We start from the raw sequence: 18,430 nt of genomic DNA on the forward strand, positions 1-18,430 counted from the left end.
ATTTTTACAGCCGGGGAAATGGGGGCACCGCGAGCTTCGCTGGTTTCCGGCCGACCACAGCCTGACTCACCTCGGGGTGGCACGGACGGGGGGGCACCCCCCGGTTTTGGGCGCTGCTCCGCATCCTCGGCGCGGATTCCAGGGCAGGGGATGCCAAATTGGAGCCCTGGGCGGGCTGAGGGGTGTAAAACACAGTGGGGGAAAGCAGCTTTTTGTCCCCAAAAATGCCCGCGGGGAGAGGTTTGGGTGTGGCACAGCAGAGTTTGGCTGGGGTTGGGGGGGATGGGATGGGATGAGCAGGATGAGCAGGATGGGATGGATGGGATGGGATGGGATGGGATGGGATGGGATGGGATGGGATGGGATGGGATGGGATGGGATGGATGGAATGGATGGGATGAGCATCCTGCGGGAGCGGAGCTGGCACCTGAAGTGCTCTGGGCACCATCGCTGTCCCCAGCCCGGGGCTCTCCTGGTGTCCCAGCCTGGGCCACCTCCCAGCTCCCTCTGCATCCTCAGCAAACGGCACCTGCTGCGGGGCCACGGTCCCAGAGCCATCGGGAGCCTGATGGATTCTTTCCTCTGCAGAGCCACTGGAATGCCCGACAAGTACTGTGCCCAGGTGGAGCGCAAAGCCCAGAGACGAGCCAACGCAGCCCTCTCCTAGGCCCAGCCCGAATCTCCACGGATTTGGGGCTCTGCTTCCGTTTTTTAATCGGTATTTTTAATCTGTTTTTTTTTTTAATTAAATGCTGGTTTTGAGCACGTGGTGTTTCCCATCCTTCCCTGGCCTCAGGAGCTGCCCACAGGGCTGGAGGAGCCCTGAGGCTCCTTGTGCCACCTGCCCCACGCTGGGGGTGGAGGTTGTCCCTTGCCCTGTCCCCGAATCCACTGGGGCTGTTTGAGGGTGCCCCCAGCCCCAGGGCAGGGTCCCCGCGGGCTCTCCCCCCCACACCCCCAGCCCTGCCGGTGCCACCTTGTCACCGCGGTGCCACCTCGGTCCCTGCAGCTGAAGCTCCTTCAGGGCCAAAGCAAAGGGACCAGGGGATGATGCAAAGGTGTCACCTCCAGGGGGATGGGGACAGGGCCTCGGGAGCTGCCGGGTCCCGCAGGAGTGGCTCTGATTAATTGTCAGAGCAGCTGGAAAACAAGGAGAGCTGGGAAAGGCGAGGCCAGGCCAGGCTGGAGCAGAGGGAGGACGAGGCTGTGGCCTCGCTGTCCCTTCCCGTCCTTGTCCCATCCCATCTCTGCTCCAGCTCTGCTGTGACCTTGTGGTGTGACAGGGCCGGGCACTGCAGGGCTGGGTGTCCCTTTTGGGGACACAGCAGCCACCTCAGCCCCAGCCCTGAGGAAGCCCCAGTGGCCACCAAGCTCTTGGGGACACCCAGGCCATTGTCACCAGTGCTACCCCCTCTGCAGTGCTCTGTGCCACCCCCACTGGCCATCCCCACTGGCCATCCCCACTGGCCATCCCCATTGTCCATCCCCATTTTCCATCCCCACTGTCCATCCCCTGTGTCCATCCTCACTGTCCATCCCCACTGTCCATTCCCAGTGTCCATCCTCAGTGCCATCCCATGTCCATCCCCACTGTGCACCCCCATCATCCATCCCATGTCCATTCCCAGTATCCATCCCGTGTCCATTCCCAGTATCCATTCCCAGTATCCATTCCCAGTGTCCATCCATTGTGTCCATCCCCATTATCAACTCTCAGTGTCCATTCCAGTGCCTATCCCCGTTGTCCGTCCCGTGTCCATCCTGTGCCCATCCCCACTGTCCATCCCCACTGTCCATCCCCACTGTCCATCCCCACTGTCCATCCCCAATGCTGACCACTGCATCCACCCCCAGTGTCCACCCCCAGTGTCCATCTGCTGTGTCATCTTCATTGTCCACTCCCAGTGTCATTTCCAGTGTCCATCCCCAGTGTCTATTCCCATTTTCCATTCCACCTGTCCATCCCGAGTGTCCAGTCCCATCGTACATCCCCAATGACACCTGCAGTGTCCATCCCTACTGTCGATCCCCATTTTCCATCCTCATTGTCCACCCCCAGTCCCATCCCCCATCGTCCACCCTGCATCATCCCCAGTGTCCACTCCCAGTGTCCATCCCCAGTGTCCATCCCCAGTGTCCATCCCCAGTGTCCATCCTCATTTTCCATCCCCAGTGCCATCCTGCACATCCATCCTCATTGTCATCCACAGTGTCCACCCCCAGTGCCACCCACTTTGTCCATCTCTGCTGTCCATCCCCAGTTCCCATCCCTATTGTCCATTCCTATTTTCCACCCCCAGTGTCCATCCCCATTTTCCATCCCCAGCTCCATCCCCCATGTCCATCTTCAGTGTCACCACCAGGGCCACCCCCAGTGTCCATCCCCATTGTCCATCCCCTGTGCCACTCCCAGTGTCCATATTCAGTGTCCATTCCTATTGCCCATCCCTATTTTCCACCCCCAGGGCCACCCCCAGTGTCCATCCCCAGTGTCCATTCCCTGTGCCACCCCCTGTGTCCACTCTCAGTGTCACCCCCAGTGTCCATCCCCAGTGTCCGTATCCAGTGTCCATCCCTATTTTCACCCCCAGTGTCCACTCCCAGTGCCCATCCCCTGTGTCACCCCCTGTGTCCCTGCTCAGTGTTACCCCCAGGGCCATCCCTATTGTCCATCCCTATTGTCCACCCCCAGCCCCATCCCCCTTGTCCATCCCCAGTGCCACCCTCAGTGCCATCCTTGTTGTCCATCCATTGTGCCACCCCGTGTCCCCACTCAGTGTCGCCCCCAGTGTCCATCTCTGGTGTCCATCCCCAGTGCCATCCCCTGTACCACTCCCTGTGTCCATCTCTATTGTCCATCCCTATTGTCCATCCCTGTTTTTTATCCCCATTTTCCAACCCCAGCCCCATCCCCAGTGTCCGTCCCCTGTGCCACCCCCAATGTCCACCCCCAGTGCCCATATCCAGTGTCCATCCCGTGTCCATCCCCAGTGCCTATATCCAGTGTCCATCCCTATTTTCCACGCCCCGTGTCCATCCCCAGTGCCCATATCCAGTGTCCACCCCTATTGTCCATCCCCAGTGTCCATCCCCAGTGCCCATATCCAGTGTCCATCCCTATTGTCCATCCTCAGTGCCCATATCCAGTGCCCATATTCAGTGTCCATCCCTATTTTCCACCCCCCGTGTCCATCCCCGGTGTCCACCCCGCCCCGGCCACGCTCCGGCCGTGTCACCGTGGCTCACTCTGAGCCTGGCCCAGCCCGGAGGGGTTCGAAGCCACCGCGCCGAGCGGGGCTGGCGCTGTCCCCGGCCGGGGACCGTCCCCGCCGAGCCCCGGCCCCGTCACGGCCCCGTCACGGCCCCCGGGGCCCCCCCCAAAATCACAGACGCGGCTCCGCACGTGCCCGGCCGAGCCCCAGTTCCCAGCGGGAGCCGGGAAGGGTTAAACTGGGAACTGGGACGGGAACTGGAGCAGTCCATGGCCTCGGGGCCGGGGTTTGGCCCCGCCGGGGCAGCGGCAGAGCCGGCTCGGGCAGTCCCGGAGCGGCCGGAAGGGCCGAGCGGGGCCGCGGGGCAGAGCCGGGCCGGGCGGGGCCGGGCCGGGCCGGGCTGGGCACGGAGCCGGGCACGGAGCTGGCACCGGAGCGGGGACACGGCGCAGAGGGGGAACATGGCACAGGGTGGGGGGCACAGCACAGGGTGGGGGGCAGAGCCCCGTGGGGCGGTCACGGCACGGAGTGGGGGGCACAGCCTGGGGTGGGGGTCACAGTCCCGTTTGGGGGACACGGTCAAGAGTGAGGGTCACAGCACGGGAAGGGGGGGTCACAGCCCCTTGGGGGGGCCACAGCCCAGAGTGGGGGTCACAGCCCCTTGGGGGGGGGGTCACAGCACAGAAAGGGGGGGTCACAGCCCAGAGTGGGGGTTACAGCCCGGTGTGGGTCTCTCAGTCTGGTGGGGCGGTCACAGCCCAGGTTGGGGGCCACAACCCATTGCAGGGGTCACAGCCTGGGGTGGGGGTCACAGCACAGAAAGGGGAGGTCACAGCCCCTTGGGGGGGTCACAGCCTGGGGTGGGGGTCACAGCCCAGTGCAGTGGTCACAGCCCCTCAGGGGGGTCACAGCCCAGTGCAGGGGTCACAGCCTGGGATGGGGGCTCAACCACCCCCAGGCCAAGGCCAAGGACAGGGCCACCTGTCCCAGGTGGGCGCTGTGACCCCAGGAGCATGTGGGGTCTGGGGGGTCCCTGGATGGGGGTGGGGGCACACAGGTTGGGGGAGGGCATGGGTGACAGTGTCGGGGTGTGCCCGTGTCCCTGAGCTCCCATGTCCCTGTGCCCCCGTGTCACTGATGGATGTCCACGTCCCTGTGTCCCCCTGTTCACGCTGTCCATGTCTCCTGTGTGGCCTCAAGGGACACGAGCAGGGACAGTGCCCTTGGCAGGGCCTTCCCATGGGGCTGAGCCCCCCTGGTGTCACCCCAACACCTGCTGTCACTTGTCCCTGTTCCTACTCCTCCCCCCACTTCTGTGTCCCTGTCCCAGCTCTTCTGTCCCCTGCCCTGGCCCTGGCCCAGCTCCTCCATCCATCCCTGTCCCAGCTCTTCCATCCCCCACCATGGCCCTGTCCCAGCTCCTCCATCCATTCCTGTCCCAGCTTTTCCATCCCCCACCGTGGCCCTGTCCCGTCTCCTGCACCTGCTGCCACGTCCCTGTCCCAGCCCCTCCATGCCCTGTCAGTGTCCTTGTCCCCAACAGTTCCATCCACTGCCGTGTGTCACCGTCCCAGCTCCTCCATCCCCTGCTGTGTCCCTGTCCCCAACACCTCCATCCAATGCCGTGGCCTTGTCCCACTCCTCCGTCCATCCCGTCCCAACTCCTCCATCCCTGCCATGTCCTTGGCCCCAACATTTCCATCCACTTGTGTCTCCCTGTTCCAGCTCCGCCATCCCTGCCGTGTTCCTGTCCCATCTGAGCATGGCCCTGTCCCCGTCCCTGCCACGCCACCACGTCCCCATGCAGTGACCAGTGGGCTCGATAGGTGCCATGGTCCCCACGCTGCCACCGCCAGTGCCCGCCAGCCCAGGGGCAGGTCCGGAGGAGGGATCTGCTGCCTTTAAACCCCCGCTCCAACCACACCTTTAAGCTCTTCGAGTCCCGCTCCAAACCCAGAATCCTTTCGGGATCCGTGGGGCCGAGCTGCCACCTCCAGCTGCTGGTGGCTTCGTCCCACTGTCCCCACTCAGCGCCCACAGCAGGGCCACGTCCATCCCATCCCCATCCCTTTCTCGGGGTGTCCCCCTGGTGTCCCCTGGTGTCCCACTGGGGTCCGGCCGGGGTCCGGCGGGCCGGGCGCTGCCTAATTAGGGGGTAGGAGCGGAGCAGGGCGGCAGCCACGCACAGCTCGGAGCCACTCACTCATCCCACAGGAATCCTCCCCACGGGGAGGAGCGGCCCCGGCCCAGCGCCTAAAAGGGCCCCGCACGGGCCGGGTGCCCTCGGAGCCTCGGAGCCTTCCTGCGTCCTCCTCCTCCTCCTCCTCCTCCTCCTCCTCCTCCGCGGCCGCAGCGCCATGGCAGGGCACGGCGCCAGCCTGCTCCTGCTCCTCGGGATCCTGCCAGGTAGGAGGATCCCGGGATCGCGGCTTCCCGAGGGATCCCGGAGAGGCTGCGAGCCCCGGGATGGAGCGCAGGGCGCGCCCCGTGGTCACACACCTGCGGCCACCACCGGGGTCCTGCCCGTGCGGGACAGGGCAGGTGGCATCGAGCCCGACGTGTCGCTGGGGCTGCCGGGGGGTGACAGCCCCGAGGGGACCGGGACCAACCCGGGACACCCCTGTGGGCGCCCGATGTGGGAGATGCGACCCGCGGATGGGGGGCTGCAGGTGCGGGGTCGGGGGGCTGCAGGTGTGGGGTCTGGGGGTGCCAGGGCACAGGTTTGGGATGCGATGGGTCCCTGTGCCCTGCCACTGCTCCCGCGGGTGGGGAACTGCAGGTGTGGGGTCTGGGGGTGCCAGGGCACAGGTTTGGGATGCGATGGGTCCCTGTGCCCTGCCACTGCTCCCGCGGGTGGGGAACTGCAGCTGTGGGGTCTGGGGGTGCCAGGGCACAGGTTTGGGATGCGATGGGTCCCTGTGCCCTGCCACTGCTCCCGCGGGTGGGGAACTGCAGCTGTGGGGTCTGGGGGTGCTGCCAGCTGCATTGGGACACAGAATTGGGGGACGATGGGTTCCTGCTCTCTTCAGGTCGGGTGCTGCCGGTGTGGGGTTCAAGGTGTGTCAGGGCACTGGTTTGGGGTGTGATGCGTCCCTGTGACCCACGGGTGAGGTGCTGACAGATGTGCTGGGGCACAATTTGGGGTGCAACGCATCCTGTGTCCTGAGAATGGGGAGCTGCAGGTGTGGGGTTCAAGGCGTGTCAGGGCACCAGTTTGGGGGGTGCTGGGTCCTTGTGCCCAGTCCCTGTGCCCTGTGGAGGAGGGGGCTGCAGGTGTGGGGTCAGGGTGTGCCAGGGCACAGGTTTGGGGTCCCTGTGCCCCATCCCTGCTTCCCGTGGGTCAGAAGCTGCCGGTATGGAGTTTGGGGGTGCCAGGATACAGGTGATGGGCCCCTGTCCTCTGTGGGTTGGGGGCCACAGGTGTGGGGTCAGGAGGGTGTCAGGGCACAGGTTTGGGGTGTGATGAGTCCCTTCCCCATCCTGTCCCCTGTGGGTTGGGGGGTGCAGGTGTGGGGTCAGGGATGTTGAGGCACAGGTTTGGGGTCTCTGTGCCTCATCCCTGCTTCGCATGGGTGAGGAGCTGCAGATGTGGGGCTGGGGGGTGCCAGAGCGGGGTCGGGGCGTGCTCTGGGTGCTGTTTCGGGGGGTGACGGTGCTGTTCTGTCCCCAGCTCTCCTCGTGGCCGTCAGGATCAACGGCAAGGGCCGGGAGGTTCTGTACCTGGCCAAGGGCGACTCGGTCAAGCTGGGCTGTCCCTATGTCCTGGAGCCCGAGGACAACGGTCCCCAGGGTGTGGGAATTGAGTGGATCCAGATCACACCCGAGAGACCCGGCCCCGAGAATGTGGTGAGGGGCTCGGGCACGGTGGGACAGGGTTGGGGGGTGGAGAGATGGGATTGGGGCTCAGCCAAGCTGAGGGACAGGCAGGGACAGGCAGGACAGGGAGGGACAGGCAGGGACAGGCAGGACAGGGAGGACAGGCAGGGACAGGCAGGGACGGGAGGGAGAGAGGAGAGGGAAGGACAGGCAGGGACAGGCAGGACAGGGAGGACAGGCAGGGCAGGAAGGTCTGGAAGGACAGGGAAGGACCAGACCGGGTCTGGAAGTGCTGGGATGGGAAGGACCAGACAGGGACAGGCAGGACAGGCAGGAGAGGCAGGGAAGGACAGGGAAGGACCAGGCAGGACAAGCAGGGGCTAGGATGGGATCAGATGGAGCCCAGTGGAGCAGGCAGGGACAGGCAGGGCCAGGGCAGGAATGGGAAGGAGAGGGAAGGACGGGCAGGCTCTGCAGGTTCTGAGCAAGGCGGGCAGGGATGGGCAGGGCAGGGAAGGTCTGGCAGCGTCTGGGAGTGCCAGGCTGGGAAGGAGCAGGGACAGGCAGGGACAGACTGGGAAGGACAAGACAGGGCCAGGCAGGGCCAGGCAGAGCAGGGAACAACCAGCCAGGGACAGTTGGGGTTGGTAAAGGCCTGGGACAGGCAGGGACAGGCTGGGCCAGGCCTGGGACAGGCAGGGCCAGAGGGAGGCCAGGGAAGGAGCAGGAACAGGCAGGAAGAGCCATTGCTGAGCCTCCCCTGCCCTGAGAAACCCCCACTGTGCCCAAAGCCAACCCAAAAGTACCTCAATACTAACCCAAACCCAACCTTTAGCTCTAACCCCAACCCTAACCAAAACCAAACCTAAACCCAGCCCTAACCCAATCCCAACTAACCCTAACCCAAACTAACCCGAACCCAACCTTAACAGAACACAAACCAAACCCTAACAACACCGTAATCAAATCCTACTGCAAAATAACCCAACCTAACCCTGACACAAACCCAGCCTAAAGCCAACCCCAACCCAAACCTAATTAAACCTAAAACAATCTAATCCTAACCAAACCCTAACCCAACACTAAATAACCTGACATTTAACAAATTCTAACCAAACTTAACCCAAAGACAGACCCAAACCACAAACCTAAACCCAACTAACCTTAACTGACCTTAACCCAACCCTAACCCCAACCTTAAGCCTAACCCAAACAAACCCTGACCAAACAAAGACCAAACCCAACCCTAAACACAATTAAACCTAACTCTAACCCCAACGCCAACCTTAATCCCAGCCCTAACCCTTACCTAAAGCTCACCCAAACCGTAAACTCAATCCTACACAAAACCAAACTCTGACCTCATAACCCATCCAAACCAGATTCCACACCTAACCCTAACCCTAACCAAAACCCCACCCTAACCAGATTCCACACCCAAACTAATCCTAACCCTAACCTTAGCCCCTAAACCTAACTAAACCTAACCCAAATGCAACCCAATCAACCTTAACCCAAGGCTAAACTAAATCCTAACAAACCATAACCATAACCTAAATCCAACCCAAACCCTAACCCAACCCTAACCAAACCGAAACCCAACCCCTAACCATAACCCAACCCAAACCCAACCAACCTTCACCCAAGGCTACACCAAACCTCAACAAACCTTAACCCTAACCTAAACCCAACCCTAACCCTAACCCAACTCTAACCAAACCCTAACCCTAACCCAACCCAATCAACCTTAACCCAAGGCTAAACCAAACCCTAATAACCTTATCCCTAACCTAAACCCAACCCTAACCCAAACCAAACCCAACCCAACCAACCCTAACCAAAGGTTAAACCAAATCCTGACAAACCTTGACCCTAACCTAAACCCAACCCAAACCCAACCCCTAACCCAACCTAAACCCAAACCCTAAACCAACCTAAACCCAACCCAAACCCAATCCTAACCCCAACCCAAACCCAATCCTAACCCAATCCTAACCCCAACCCAACCCAAACCCAAACCCAACCCAACAAACCTTAACCCAAGGTTAAACCAAACCATAACAAACCCTAACCCTAACCCAAACCCTAACCCAGCCTAAACCCAACCCAACCCCAACCCTAACCCCAACCCAAACCCAATCCTAACCCTAACCCAACCCTAAACCCAACCCAAACCCAACCCTAACCCAACCCTAACCCCAACCCAAACCCAATCCTACCCCAACCCAAACCCAACCCAACCCCTACCCCCAAACCCCACCCTCCCCACATCCCCAACGCCGCCCTGACGCTGTCCCCGCGTGTCCCCAGTTCCTGTCCTACCAGGACCACCACGTGAACTACGGCAGCGGCTCGGGGCTGCAGGACCGCGTGGCCTTCGTGCAGACGGACCCGGGCCAGCGCGACGCCTCCATCCGCGTGGCCGACCTGCAGGAGAGCGACACCGGCACCTACCAGTGCCGCGTCAAGAAGAACACGGTGGCCGTGCACGAGGTCATTGTCACTGTGCAAGGTGAGGCCATCGCTCCCGGCGCGGCCCCGGTGCCGCCTGTCCCCCCCTCCCCGCGCCGCTTGCACATGCGGAGATGGTGTTGCTTCGTTGCGGTGGCTCCTGGTGCCACTGATGGTGTCCCCTGTCCCCTCCCAGGTCCCCCTTCCTGGGTGGCCGCAGTGGCCCTGATGGTGTCCCCTGTCCCATCCCCTCTCTTCCCGTGTTGTGCTCCCACTCCTGAGTGGCCACTGGTGGCGCTGGTGGTGTCCCCTGGCCCCTCCCATGTCCCCCTTCCTGGGTGGCCCCTGGTGGCCCTGACAGTGTCCCCTGAAGTGGCCCTGATGGTGTCCCCTGTCCCCCTCCCAAGTCCCCTTCCTGGCTGGCCCTGACGGCGTCCCTCTAAGTGGCACTGACAGTGTTCCCTGTCCCCCATCCAGGTGGCCCTGACAGTGTCCCGTGTCCCCCTCCAGGTGATCCCCTCTCTCCCCGTGTTGTGCTCCCTCTCCTGGGTGGCCCCCGGTGGCCCTGACAGTGACCCCCGTCCCCCTCCCCACCCCCCTTCCTGAGTGGCCCCTGGTGGCACTGACGGTGTCCCCTCAAGTGGCACTGGCAGTGGCTCCTGTCCCTTGTCCCCCTCCACTGTGGCTCCATCCCTGTCCCTCCTCTCCCCCATCCCTCATCCCCTGTTCCCGGCTACTCCTGATGGTGTCCCAGTCTCCCTCCCGAGTATCCCCAGTCCCCCCAGTGTCCCTCCCGGGTGTCCCATTCCCCCTCTCGAGTATCCCCAGTCCCCCCAGTGTCCCTCCTGGGTGTCCCTGTCCCCTCCCGAGTATCCCCAGTCCTCCCAGTGTCCCTCCCGGGTGTCCCATTCCTCCTCCCGAGTATCCCCAGTCCTCCCAGTGTCCCTCCCGGGTGTCCCTGTACCCTCCCGGGTGTCCCCGCGGTGTCCCCTGACGGTGTCCGTGTCCCAGCAGAGAAACCGGCGGCCCCGCAGTGCTGGAGCGAGGGGGAGCTGATCGAGGGGGGGTCGGTGCTGCTGCGCTGCTTCAGCCGGGGGGGCACCGCGCCCCTCTCCTACCAATGGGCAAAGCTGGCCGAGGGCTACGGGGGCGGGCGCCTGCCCTCGGGGACCCTGCAAGGTGGGTGCCGGACCCCTCCAGGGGGGTTCGGGAGGGGATTTAGGGGGGTTGAGGAGGGGTTTTAGGGGCCCCCTGCCCTCGGGGACCCTGCAAGGTGGATGAGGAACCCCCCGGGGGGGCTCGGGAGGGGAGGTTCAGGAGCGGTTTTAGCGAGTCCCTGCAAGGTGGGTGCCGGACCCCTCCGGGGGTGCTCGGGAGGGGATTTGGGGGGTTCAGGAGGGGCTTTAGGGGGTCCCTGCCCTCGGGGACCCTGCAAGGTGCGTGAGGAACCCCCTGGGGCATGTGGGGGCACTCGAGGGGCTTCAGGAGGGGATTGGGGGGCACCATCCAAGGGCGTGCTGTGGCCATGGGGGGCAGGGGGGGTCCCTGGCTGGGGGTGCACGGGGGGGTGGGTGCACATGGGTGGGGGGGGCTGTGTGCTCCATGTCCCTGTGCGTCCATACCTGTGTGTGCCCCGTGTCCGTGTGTCCGTGTCTGAGTGCCCATGTCCCTGAGTGCCCGTGTCCGTGTGTCCATGTCTGTGTGTGCCCTGTGTCCGTGTGTCCATGTCTGTGTCTGCTCTGTGTCCGTGTGTCCGTGTCTGAGTGCCCGTGTCCCTGAGTGCCTGTGTCTGTGTGTCCATGTCCCCATGTCCATGTCTGTGTGTGCCCGTGTCTGTGTGTGCCCATGTCCCTGTGTCCATGTCTGAGTGGTCGTGTCCCTGAGTGCCCATGTCCATGTGCCCGTGTCCATGTGTCCATGTCTGTGTCTGCCCCGTGTCCGTGTGTCCATGTCTGTGTGTGCCCGTGTCTGTGTGTGCCCGTGTCCGTGTGTCCATACCCGCGTGTGCCCCGTGTCCGTGTGTCTGAGTGCCCGTGTCCATGTGCCCGTGTCCGTGTGTCCATGTCTGTGTCTGCCCTGTGTCCGTGTGTCCCTGTCTGTGTGTGCCCATGTCCCTGTGTCCATGTCTGAGTGTCCGTGTCCCTGAGTGCCCGTGTCTGTGTGTCCATACCCGTGTGTGCCCCATGTCCGTGTGTCCACGTCCCTGTGTCCATGTCGGAGTGCCCATATCCCCATGTGCCCGTGTCCCTGTGTCCCTGTGTGTCCATATCCCTGTCCCTGTGTGTCCCTGTGTGTCCCTGAGCACCCATGTCCCTGTGTGTCCCTGTCCCTCTGTGTCCCTGTCCCTCCATGTCCCCACACACCCCGTCCCTGGGCCCCAAGTGCCACCCAGGTGACAGTGCCACCTGTCCCCCCCAGGCCGTGCTCCGGGTGACCTCCTGATCCGCAGCCTGACCGTGGCCCACGCTGGCACCTACCAGTGCCGTGTCACCAACCGCGTCGGGTACTCGGTGTGCCAGCTCAACCTGAGCCCTGGGCCCCGTGAGTGGCATCGGGGGGACATTGGGGACACAGGGGGGACACGGGGAGTGCCAGCTCAACCTGAGCCTCAGGCCCCGTGAGTGGCACCAGGGCTGGCTCTGGGTGGCATCACGGGTGTCTCTGTGTGGCACCAGGGCTGGCTCTGGGTGGTTCCGGGGGTGTCCCTGGGCTCCAGGGTGGCACCGGGGCTGGCTCTGGGTGGCACTGTGGATGTCCCAGGTGCCAGTGTGCCCCGGGGCTGGCACTAGGGGTGGCTCTGGGCTCCAGGGTGGCACCGGGCTGTCCCGAGCCATGCCCGGAGCCTCGGGCAGCCGGTGGAGGCCGGCAGTGACAGGGTGTGTCCCCACGGCAGGTGGGCGCCAGGCTGGCATCATCGTGGGCTCCATCCTGGGCTCCCTCCTCCTCCTCAGCCTGCTGGGGCTGCTCATCTGGGCCCTGATCGCCCGCTACCAGCGCAAGGAGTGCCAGCGCGCCTGCAGCGACTGCAGGTGGGCACTGCGGGGGGACACGGGGTGGCACTAGGCTCTACTGGGCTCTACTGGGCACCAGTGACTGGCACGGGGCACTGATGACCCGCTAGCAGCGCAAGGAGGGTCCAAGGGGCTGCAGTGACTGCAGGTGGGCACGGGGGGACAGAGTGGGGATATGGGGTGGCACTGGGCTCTGCTGGGCTGTACTGGGCACCACTGGGCTCTGCTGGTGGCTGGTGGGCACCAGTGAGTGTTGCTGGGCACCACTGGGCACTGACAGCCACCACTGGGGCCCAAAGGGCACCAGTCAGGGCCACTGGGCTCTACTGGGGGCAAATGGGCAGCCAGAGGCTCCACGGGGCATCCCTGGGCACTGATGGGCACCACTGGGCTCCAGTGGTCACCAGTGGGTGCTGCTGGGCTCTGCCGGGCACTGATGGGCATGGCTGGGGCCAAACGGGCACCAGTGGGTAATACTGGGCAGCACTGGGCACTGGTGGGTATCACCGAGGTCCAGTGGTCACCACTGGGGTCCAAAGGGCACCACTGGGCACTGCTGGGCTCTGCCGGGGGCTGATGGGCACCAGTCACTGTCACTGGGCACCACTGGGCACCCCTGGGGTCCAGTGGTCACCACTGGGTGCTGCTGGGCTCTGCTGGGGGCTGCTGGGCACCAGTGGGTGACACTGAGCACTACTGGGTAACCTGGTAACCACTGGGCACCCACGGGCACTACCAGGGGCCACTGCAGGTCACCTCAGGGTGCCACCAGGCACCGCTGGGGTCTAACAGGCACCAGTGGGTGCCACTGGGTGCTGCCAGGTACCCGTGGTGGGTGGCATCAGGTACAGGTGAGTGCCAGAGGGACACCAAGGGGTGCCACCAGGTACGGGCGGGTGCCACAGGGCACCGACGGTCACCAAGGGGTGACCAGCTACAGGTGAGTGCCACCACCCACAGGTGGCTTCCAGAGGGGCACCAACAGCCGAGCCGCTGCCCCTTTGGGTGCCACCGGGTGCCACCAAGCACCGCCGGGCAGCCAGCAGCGCCACCGCTGCCTCTGACACCGTGTCCCCGCTTGTCACTGTGCCCGCAGGAGCAGCACGGGTGGCACCATGCCCCGGCCGTGCACGGCCTGTGCCCACCACTCGTACTCCCCGCACGGCATCAGCTACATGCAGTGCCAGCACGGCGACGGCGACGAGCGCGCGGCCGCGCTGCTCTGCAACGACGGCATCCGCCACCAGGTCCCCTGCCCCGCGCTGTGAGCCCGCGGCCACCGCCCGGTGTCCCCTCCCCGCGGGGCCACCGCGGGGCCACCGCAGCGCCGGGGACAGCGCCGGGGACAGCGAGCGCCCGCCCGCAAAACTGACGGCAGGAGCGGCTCCCAGCCCTCAAAAAACCCTAAAAACCTCGCGAAATCCTATAAAAATCCTCCAAGTTGTCCAAAAATCCTATAAAATTCCCCTGAAATCCCGTTGCCGGTGCCCCCCGCGGGGCCACCGCAGCGCCGGGGACAGCGCCGGGGACAGCGCCGGGGACAGGAAGCGCCCGCCCGCAAAAGCGACGGCAGGAGCGGCTCCCAACCACCAAAAACGCCTAAAAACCTCGCGAAATCCTATAAAAATCCAACAATCCTATAAAATTCCCCTGAAATTTCACGAAATCCTGTTGCCGGTGCCCCCCGCGGGGCCACCGCAGCGCCGGGGACAGCGCCGGGGACAGCGAACGCCCGCCCGCAAAAGCGACGGCAGGAACGGCTCTCAACCATCAAAAAACCCTAAAAACCTCGCGAAATCCTATAAAAATCCAACAATCCTATAAAATTCCCCTGAAATTTCACGGAATCCCATTCCCGGTGCCCCCCGCGGGGCCACCGCAGCGCCGGGGACAGCGCCGGGGACAGCGCCGGGGACAGCGAGCGCCCGCCCACAAAAGCGACGGCAGGAGCGGCTCCCAACCAACAAAAACTCCTAAAAACCTCGCGAAATCCTATAAAAATCCTCCAAGCCGCCCAAAAATCCTATAAAATTGCCCTGAAAATCCCATGAAATCCCCCAAAATCCCGTCCCCGGTGCTCCCCGCGGGGCCACCGCAGCGCCGGGGACAGCGAGCGCCCGCCCCCAAAAGCGACGGCAGGAGAGGCTCCCATCCCTCAAAAAACCGTAAAACCCCTCGAAATCCCCCTAAAATCCCCCAAAATCCCTCTCCCGCCGCCCCCGGTCCGTTTTCACCTCGTTTTGTTGCTTTATTTTGGGGTTTGGCCCCGTTTTTTACGCCCCCCCCCCCCCCCCCCGCATTTCCGGACCCTCCCAGTTCCCCATCCCCATTCCCAGTTTCCCCCCCGGCCCGGTTCCCATTTCCCGCCCTATTCCCAGAGCCTTTCCCGGTTTTCCAGGACCCCCGCCGGGCTCCCAGCCGGATTTATTTGTCACCCGCCTGTCACCGCGGGCTCGGGGCTGGCCCGGCCCCAAAAAACGGCTCCACCCCCGGTGCCCCCACATTTTGGAATTGGGGTTTTTTTTTGGGGGGGGGGGGGGAGGGGTCGAGGCGCCGCCGGCACCGGGAATTGCGGTTCGGAACGAAGTCAAAAGGAAAAGAAACCCAAAAAACACACAAAAAAAACAAAAACAGGAAAAAAAGGAGAAAAGGAAGAAGGAAATGGAATAAAATCGAGTGAATTGAGAGGGGGAGTGTGGTGATGTGGGGGGACAGGGGAGGGGACAGGGGAGGGGACAGGGGAGGGGACAGGCGTGAGGACGGGGGGACAGAGGAGGGGACAGATGGAACAAGGATGAGGACAGAGGGGACAGGGACAGGAACACAGGGGACAGCGACAGAGGGGACAGGACACGAGGGACAGGGATGGGGACAGGAGGGGACAGGGGATGAGACAGGGACGGGGACAGGGGATGGGGACAGGGATGGGACAGGGATGGGACAGGGACGGGGACAGGAGGGGACGGGGACAGGGACGGGGACAGGGGATGAGACAGGGACGGGGACAGGAGAGGACGAGCCGAACAGGACGCTCCAGGCCAAGGATGGCCGGCGTGTCCCCGGAGGTGACAGCCGTGTCCCCAGCCCGCCCCTCTCAGGGAGCGCTGCGGCCGGAGGTGGCCTCTGTCCCCTCCCGTGGGGGACACGGGGCTGAGGGGGTGAGGAGGGGACCTGTCCTTGTTCCTGTCCCCTCCTGTCCCTGTCCCCTTCTGTCCCTGTCCCCTCCTGTCCTTATTCCCGGTCCCCTCCTGTCCTTATTCCCTGTCCCCTCCTGTCCCTGTCCCCTCCTGTCCCCATCCCTGTCCCCTCCTGTCCTTATTCCCTGTCCCCTCCTGTCGCCGTCCGGGCGCTGGGCCCCGCCGGGGGGGGGGCGTGGTCATCGGGGCGGGCAATCGCAGATGACGTCATATGCCCCGCCCCTCCTCCAGAGCCCGCAGAAGCCGCCAGGGGGCGCTGGCGGCGGTTGCCGGGCAACGAAACATGGCGGGGCAGGTGGGGGAGGGGCGGGGGGAAAGGGGGGGAAAAATGGGGGAAAAGTGAGGGAAAAGGGGGGGAAAATGAGACAAAGGGGGAATAAAGAGGGGGGAAAAGGGGGGAGAGTGGGGGGAAGAAAGGGAAGGAAGGAGGAGGGGAAGGAGGGGCAAAGGGGAGGCAAAAGGGGGTAAAAAAGGGGGGGATGGGGGAAAAAGAGGGGGGACAAAGGGGGGGCACCAGGACCGGGGGTCCCGGGGGGGTTCTGGGGGGGTCCCGGCTCTCAAGCGACCCCTCCCCCTCTTCCCCTGCTCAGTACGAGGACGCGTTCAGCCCCCCCCGCATGCAGTGCTGGACCGTGCCCCGCCCCCCCCCGCAGGTACCCCCCCAAAACCCCCCGACCCCGGCCTCGACCCCCCCAAACCCCCCCGACCTGGAGGCCTGTGGACCCCCCCTCGCCTCGGAGCGGGACCCCCAGACCCCCCCCGGACGTGGCCTGAACCTCTGGACCCCTCCTCAAGCCCAGCCCAGCATCGGCCTGGCCCCCGAAAAGCCCCCCCCGGACCACCAGGAACTCCCCCAGCCCACTCCTGGCCCCCTGGGACCCCCCAAAACCCATCCCAGGACCCCCCGACCTCGTTCCTGATCATGCAGGACCCTCCCCCAGCCCCAGCCGGGACCCCGAAAACCCCCCAGGAGCCCCTGGGGACCTCCCAGTCCCGGCTTGGACCGCCCCAGGACCCTCCCCAACCCCATCTCACACCCCCCCCCCCTCCTGGAGCCCGATGAGACCCTCCAGCCCCAGCCTGGACCCCCAAACCCCCTCCCTGGGCCACCAGCCCCTCCCCCAGCCCAGTCCTGACCCTCCCGAGACCCCAAAATCCCATCCCAGGACCCCCAACCCCCCTCCCGGGGCCACCAGCCCCCCCAGCCCAGTCCTGACCCCCCGGGACCCCCAAAACCCCATCCCAGGACCCCCAAACTCCCTCCCTGGAACACCAGCCCCTCCCCAGCCCAGTCCTGACCCCCCTGGCACCCCCAAAACCCCATCCCAGGACCCCCAAAACCCCATCCCAGGAACCCCAGACCCCCTCCCTGGGCCACCTGTCCCTGTCCTGAGTCCCCGGGACCCCCAAAATCCCATCCCAGGACCCCCCAAAACCCCATCCCAGGACCCCCAGACCCCCTCCCAGGCCCACCTCTCTGTCCTGACCCCCCGAAAACCCCATCCCAGGACCCCTAAACCCCCTCCCTGGGCCACCTGTCCCTGTCCTGACCCCCCGGGACCCCCCCAAAACCCCATCGCAGGCCCCCCACTGACCCCCCCCGCCCCCCAGCGCCCCCCCCAGCGCCCGGCGCCCCGCGCCCCCACCCCGTTCATCGCCGACGAGCGCGGCCACCTCCTGCCGCACGTGGCCCGGTCCAAGGTGAGTCCCGAGGGCGTTCGGGGAGCGCCGCCGCTGCTGGGGGGGACACCCGGAGCAGGGCCAACCCCCCCCGCCCTGGGTGTGCCCGCAGGAGTCGCCGTGGGGCACGTTCCTGGGCACCTGGGAGATGCCCCCGCGCATCCCCCCGGCCCGCCTGGACCTGAGCTCGCGTTCGCCCCGCGCCGCCGCCCGCGTGATCCAGGGCCAGCCCCGAGCCCTGCTCCGAGCCTGCAACGGGCTCCGCACCCGCGTCACCGGCAAGGTGACACCCCGGGACAGCGGGGACACGCATGGGATACACAGGGATACCCATGAGATACACGGGGACACCTATGGGATATACATGGATACACTGGGACACCCATGGGATACACCGGGATAAACTGGGATACACCGGGGACACGCATGGGATACACAGGGATACCCATGGGATACACGGGGACACCTATGGGATATACATGGATACACTGGGACACCCATGGGATACACTGGGATACACCGGGGACACGCATGGGATACAAAGGGATACACCGGGATACAGCAGGATACCCATGGGATACACGGGGACACCTATGGGATATACATGGATACACTGGGACACCCATGGGATACACTGGGATACACCGGGGACACGCATGGGATACAAAGGGATACACCGGGATACAGCAGGATACCCATGGGATACACTGGGACACCTATGGGATATACATGGATACACTGGGACACCCATGGGATACACTGGGATACACCGGGGACACGCATGGGATACACAGGGATACCCATGGGATACACCGGGATACCCATGGGATACACTGGGATACAGTGGGATACAGCGGGATACCCATGGGATAAACTGGGATACACCAGGGACACCCATGGGATACACCGGGACACCCATGGGACACACGGGGATACACGGGGACACACATGGGATACAGCGGGATACCCATGGGATACACTGGGATACCCTGGGACACTGGGGACACGCATGGGATACACCGGGATACAGCGGGACACCCATGGGATACACCGGGATACACTG

The 18,430-nt window shown here is 64.2% G+C and overlaps 1 protein-coding gene and 1 pseudogene across 2 annotated transcripts in view; one reads left to right on the forward strand and one right to left on the reverse strand.

Moving 5' to 3' along the window:
* The window catches only part of LOC309583076 (low affinity immunoglobulin gamma Fc region receptor II-like), a 158,548-nt pseudogene that overhangs the window by 7,445 nt on the left and 132,673 nt on the right, over positions 1-18,430 (reverse strand). The gene's annotated exons all lie outside the window — the stretch shown is intronic.
* Positions 5,570-13,758, forward strand: VSIG8 (V-set and immunoglobulin domain containing 8; the record flags this gene model as incomplete). Its single annotated transcript, XM_082298742.1, has 7 exons — positions 5,570-5,618; positions 6,883-7,058; positions 9,339-9,540; positions 10,494-10,658; positions 11,898-12,020; positions 12,355-12,508; positions 13,587-13,758. 7 exons carry the CDS (start codon positions 5,570-5,572, stop codon positions 13,756-13,758), a joined length of 1,041 nt encoding a protein of 346 aa, XP_082154868.1.

This window comes from Coloeus monedula, assembly GCF_965178545.1.
Source record: "Coloeus monedula genome assembly, chromosome: 29".
Classification (NCBI taxonomy): Eukaryota; Metazoa; Chordata; class Aves; order Passeriformes; family Corvidae; genus Coloeus; species Coloeus monedula.